The 6,298-nt window shown below is 38.7% G+C and overlaps 1 protein-coding gene across 2 annotated transcripts in view; it reads right to left on the bottom strand.

Annotated features, from left to right (window-relative positions):
• Positions 1-259: 259 nt before the first annotated feature.
• LOC119021036 (guanine nucleotide-binding protein G(i) subunit alpha-2-like) overlaps positions 260-6,298 on the bottom strand; it is a 58,979-nt gene continuing 52,940 nt past the window's right edge. For both annotated transcript variants that reach the window (XM_037100947.1, XM_037100948.1), the window contains 5 exons: positions 5,556-5,684; positions 3,656-3,785; positions 3,357-3,510; positions 1,301-1,515; positions 260-1,204 (listed from right to left, as the gene is read on the bottom strand). In XM_037100947.1, coding sequence (XP_036956842.1) covers positions 1,325-1,515; positions 3,357-3,510; positions 3,656-3,785; positions 5,556-5,684 — 604 coding nt within the window. In that variant the 3' untranslated portion in view covers positions 260-1,204; positions 1,301-1,324. The remainder of the gene's footprint in view (positions 1,205-1,300; positions 1,516-3,356; positions 3,511-3,655; positions 3,786-5,555; positions 5,685-6,298) is intronic.

Below are 6,298 nucleotides of genomic sequence, written 5' to 3'. Positions count from 1 at the left end.
TTTCAACCCATGTGACATCGGGGAGTATGCTTTTTGTTTGTTTTATTATGGCAACCAAAAACCACAGCAGCTCATTCCACAAGTTTGTTTCTTCCTTCCTGCTTGAGGATGTGATGACAGAGACTGTCTGCTCCTTTAAATACAATTTTGTTGAAACATACTGATTATTCTGAACCACATGTACTTCAGCGAGTCCACCACGTAAATATCAAACAGTGCTGCACTAAAAGAGAAGAGAAGAAAAACACATGTACAAGAGTCAGGTGATCTCTACTTTTATTTAAATTAAATCATAAAGGACTTTCAAAGCATTTTAATATTTACCAAAAACACTAACCTTTTTTTTTCTGAATTAGATTTTCGTCTCTCATTAATAATCACTATATATTCATAGGTGCTAGGCAGAAAAATGGAAGAAAAATATAGGCGCACAGTAGGTCAAACAGTACTAAAAGCATATCTAGGAATTGGTCGTAAACAGAAGTCAAGGCACAAACATACTGCAACAGACATGGAAATGGTACTATAAAAAGTGAGAGAATGTTAGGTACACACAAACTTTAAATATCAGTTAGAATTTCGCCATAATTTCCCCCTGCATGTGAAGCTTTTTTTTTTCCCTCTCTTTTCAACGTTTTATTCTTTTTTTATGATCATTTTGTAGGAATGTTAGATAATTTGTGCAGATTACAGAGCTAATATTTGCCTTGTTGACTCATGCAGAACAATATACGGTTTGGCTATGAATGATGAACTTATGTAAACATTAAATTAAAGAAAAAAAAAAAGCACTTTCCTTTATCAACCATATTTTATGTCCATGCCTGTGCTTCAACTCTTAAAAAATAAGCTTCATGTGATTAAAAGTTTAATAATTTGCACATCAGAATTTCTAAAAGTAAGATGAATGCATTTATATAAAAAAGTTCTCCTTTGACTCCTCTAGTAAATTGAAAATAAAGAAGAAAGAACAAAAATACAATAATAAATGTTGATTTTTTTTGTGGTCATAGCCCAAAGAGTTAACAATACGAGTGACTGGATCAGCAATCGTTGAAATTCCACAAGGCTCGTCGGGTTTTCAGTCTCTTAGGTGTCTTTATAAAAAGCAGATCAAAGCAGAAATTGTGGTTGGCCAGTGCAGTCATTCATGATGTGTGTATATTCCCCTATATCTGTATGGTCACCGAACTGTTCAAGTAATCTGGTGGAATACAAAAGAAAACAATCAGTCAGTTCAAAGCTTCATATTATTCATGTTTTAAAGCTGAACCACTCTGATTCATTCCTCTAAACTCACCTTGACTCTTCCTCAGACAGGTTATTAGAAGAGGCCACAGTCCTTCAGGTTGTTCTTGATGATGACGTCGGTGACGGCGTCGAACACAAACTGCACGTTCTTGGTGTCGGTGGCGCACGTGAAGTGGGTGTAGATCTCCTTGGTGTCCTTCTTCTTGTTCAGATCCTCAAATTTGGTCTGGATGAAAGCCTGAGCCTCCTCATACTTGTTGGGGCCTGAGGGACAGGGAGCGATGAGGAGTTAGAGGAGTGTGAGAGAGTCTGCAGAGGGGATCATGGGATTTGATTTGGTTTCCCTGGTTTATGTTCATTTTCAGTTTTTTTTTTTATATGAAGTGCTCTGTAAACATTGCAGTTCTATACAAATAAAGCTTTGTATTATTAGTTTTTCATTCAAGTCACACAGAAAGTATTTGGCTTTTTCAAACAACGCTGAGTAGAAACTCATGAATGCATTTTCCGAATCCTCAAAAAATCCTTTAAGCCATTTGGATGAAAAATATTATTTCATCTAGTTAGTATCACAATGAAAACAAAGATGGTAGCTCCAAATGTCAAAAGCATAATTTATACAATCTGAAACAGAATTTCTGTAATTCGGTTGCTTTGCAACATTTTACATTTATATACTATAAGCATGGGATTAGTATTACCTGGGGACCTCTATTCATTTTGTAATAATTACAGAGGTCTTCTGGGATCTTAATCTTGAGCAAATCTGCCATGGCCGTAATTGCTAAAGTAAAGATGCTAAAGCAAATAATCTACGGGTCATGGGACAAAATTAGTCAACAGCAGTCAACAGCTGTGCTGTGAGATTGCATGCTGACATTTGAAATGAGTGAGGACAGTGCAACTAAATGTTGTGATCGTCAAGTGCAGACACAAAGTTGCTTGATCCAAATGAATTACAAATGTGTATTTATGCTTCTAACTAGGGGCGTCACCACTCTCAGAATCCACCGTTTGATTTCACTTTCGATTTAAACATTTTTTCACAAGTGATTTGCTTTGCTATTGTTAAGCTTGGACTTTCATGCCCCTAACATCTTTTACGAGATGCACTTAAACGCACCATGACGCACCCCTGGCCGCTAACGTCGCCATTACATTCGATTTTGACTGACAAATTAAAAGTTCATTTTGATCAATTTTAGATTAGAAACGAAAACGTGACAACTGTACTTCTGACACATGCAGAGAGCGGGCACCGCAACTGAAAAACTGTATTATTCATGTGGCTGCTGAAGAATTAAAGCTCAGCTTCTAAAACATTGATGTTACCCAGAGCTCTGACATCATATCCATGTGCAAATGCGCCACAAGAAACACTGATGTGAGGGGGTCATTTCAAGATCACAAAGTCCCCTGGTTATACTAGTCTCATGTGTTAATCTGAGCTCAAATTTGTGAAGATAATGAAATCATTTTAATTTTAACATGCTTTTATGGTTTATACACAAAGAATAAAAGACATTATTCTTGTGATTTTTTTGTGTATTTGTGCCTTTGTATGTGCTTTGACTGGAGAGAACACCCATCTGTTTGTATACATCTGTGCATTTGTACGGACAGGAGAAGAACATAAACATTTGTCAAAAACTTCAAACTGGCAAACTGGATAAAGCAACAGCTGCAACTAAAGAAATATTTTTATCTTGAGGCAAACAAAATAAGTTTGTCATCCAGATGGTTGAGTCTTTGGGGGTTGTGGAAATAATTTGTTCAGCTACTTTATTGGTTTTTCAAAGAGAGCTGGGTAATTATTCACAGAAATGGATGCTTATTTTTTTTAATTGAACGGAATGGCAATACATGATGGGCACGCACTGGGGATAAGCATTGTTATATGATTTTGTTTCAGGAACAAAGAACAACTTAACTGAAAAGTGACCGTATCACATCGTATTGACAAAATATTTGACTTGTTTTAAAACAGTCTAATTTCAGACTGACCTTTACATTGTTATGTAGGATATGTTCAATAAGAAACACAACTGAGGCTTTGTCTATATGTTGGCTGTGTCCTGTGCTTGTCTGAGATGCTCTGACCGTACCAGTGTACTCTGGGAAGCAGATGGTCAGAGGGCTGTGGGCGATCTTCTCCTCAAACAGGTCCTTCTTGTTGAGGAACAGGATGATGGACGTCTCTGTGAACCACTTGTTGTTGCAGATGGAGTCGAAGAGCTTCATGCTCTCGTGCATCCGGTTCTGGGCGGGACGGGCACAAGATGCAGAGATAAAGAGATTACTAGAGAGCACAACTAGGGCACATAGAGGAAATTGATTCACTGGAAAACCCAACCTCCTTTTTCATTTAAATCAGCCTGGCAAATGGGCTCTAGTGTGAACTCACCATCTCCTCATCCTCAGCCAGGACCAGGTCGTAAGCGCTCATGGCCACACAGAAGATGATAGCCGTGACTCCCTCGAAGCAGTGGATCCACTTCTTCCTCTCTGACCGCTGGCCTCCGACGTCAAACATCCTGCACAGAGACAAACAAGCTTTAACATGCTGTTTTTAACACTGGCAGACAAGCTTAACAGCTTCAAGGTCTCCCCCTTCTCCCTTTCTCCAGTGAACATGTCTCTGCCTCTCCACTGTACAGGCCTTGTCATTTTCCTGGCATTTGTTGGCATTTTGGTTCGCTGCAGTTGCTGTGGCAACAGGTGTCCTTATAATGGGGTGAGGCATTGTCTGCTCCAGTGAAAAACATGCTCACTCTCTGCGTACTTCAAGTCAACCTCAAAATAATAAACAATATTAATACATAACAGGCAGTCTTCAGACAGGCTGAGGCACGGAGACCCTCCTATGACTTATTCATGAAAAGATGGACGAGAGAGGGCGGACTGACGACATTTAAGCTGCCAGCAACTATTTGTAGCATAGGACAAATTGTCATCACACTACGCTAAGCAGTTTTCAATTTGCAGAATTTGGTTCACTGGAACCAAACTTTGAGTATCGCAGGCAGTCCAGCTTCAGGCTGAGTAAGCACAAGTCATTATAACAGTGACACACTTTAGACTGTTTACCTCAGTGGTGCGCTCACCGTCTCCAGTGCTGCTTACATAAGCTCAATATATCGCAGCAGCACAGCACTGAGGAGCTGCTGAGGGTAAACATATGCCGGTTGGGTTTGATTTATGTCGTCCAAAGAGAAGTAAAATAAATCAAAGGATGCAAATGTGAGACTTAAATATTCGACATGGAACTCAGCCGGCTTGGAACACACACACGCACACACCTTTTCATTTCCACTGCCTTGATAGAGCAGTTTTAGTCTGACTGAAAGCGTTTTACATTTCACAATTTCCTCTGCCATTTCTCAATCTTTTGCAGTGACTAATGTCTCAGTAAGATATTAATGTGTTGCGAGGGACGACTACAATCGTCAGGTTTCATATCACAATGAGGAATATACCAGTATCAGAATGACGTTTACATTGTAAAAAAACGGGACAATTTCTTATAAGTATGGGTGTAGACTGGCATTAAAGATAACAAACTGAAATGGTAATAATGTGTTTGTCTTCCATAATAATGAGACATTCTCTCTTTATCATCCTTATGTATAACCTGGCTGTGATAATCACGCTAAAAGCCCACACATACGTACAGTTTGTGTGATAACAACTTTGTGTGTGAGCAACATGTACAAATTCCCCATTGTAACAGTATCGAGTGGGATGAGCTGTTTGGGTTAAAGATGTCTCAAGTTTTGAAATGAGACAGCAACTTCTCAAGAACCCCACAAATTGGAAGAACAAATAATTTCCTTTCCGTTAACTTTACTGACTCTCCAAAATGGGGGAAACATTGTGCGCTGGCAAACACAAAGAATGATTTATCGCATACACAAAAGCACAAGTTATAAGTGACTCTCAGCTTAATCATCCTCGGTTGGAGAAATCCTCAAATGATGCCCGTTATTGCCAAAACGCAGAGTTTTGCGTTTGTTATGTATACAAATTTAAAATCTGAATATCTTCAAATTATACTGTGATGGGTTCAGAAAGTTGTGGAGATCACAACAGGTTTCAAATCATTCCTCTGTGATGCATTTATAATAATGTTTATTGTGTGAAACTGCACCACTGCCTCTTTTGATTGAATAGTATAGTACAGCATAGTATATTAGCGTCTCATTACAGCACTTAATCAGAGCAAATTAGAGGGCTAAATGAAATATTGAGCTGCACCTTTAACAGCTTCTGCAGTTGAGAAAAGCTTTTTTGGAGTGGGATCTTACTTGAAGTGCAGGTCCTTGAAGGTGAAATGTGTTTCCACGATGCCGGTGGTCTTCACTCGGGTCCGCAGCACATCTTGCTGTGTGGGGATGTAATCTGGCTTGGCTATCCTCTCCAGGTCGTTCAGGTAGCTGATGGGAACACAGACATAAACAATACATTTCAAATTAAGAGCGCTGCCCTGTAACCTCAAAGAGCGAGCAGATCATGAGCTGTTGTATTCCAGGGAAGGCTATTTCAGGTCTCCTTTGTTTCCTCACATGGACCTAAAACACAAATGAATCTAACTTGTGACATGTAACAAATTGTTCTAAAATTGTCAGCAAGTCTTTATAGATAATACTCAAAGATTATTTGTGCATCCTAAGGATAGCAATATGGATGAAGCATGGTTAAGAATACTTGTGGTAGCTGTAATGTTAAATCAAACATGATAATGTGTGCTCAGAGACATTTGATTTTTCAGCTTTTCTTTTCATTTTATAGACATTTTATAAACTATTAGTCATTACATAGTTGGGGGCTTAAGTGACATCAGAAAGTATAGATGGTCACAATACGACACCAAATTCCGTGTTAGAGTATTATAAGAAGGAATCTGGAGAACTTTAATTCACATTTTGTGTGTTGACATTCTGCTTCTCCATAATTTGCATTGTTTTCAATCTTTTAAGAGGAAACTGTGTGCGTGTGTGTGTGTGTGAAAGAGCGAGAGCAAGAGTGAAAGAAAGAGAGAGAGAGCATT

This window comes from Acanthopagrus latus, chromosome 6 (assembly GCF_904848185.1).
Source record: "Acanthopagrus latus isolate v.2019 chromosome 6, fAcaLat1.1, whole genome shotgun sequence".
NCBI classification, from domain to species: Eukaryota; Metazoa; Chordata; class Actinopteri; order Spariformes; family Sparidae; genus Acanthopagrus; species Acanthopagrus latus.
Note: the sequence above shows the minus strand (reverse complement) of the source record. Positions and strands in the feature narration are given on the sequence as shown.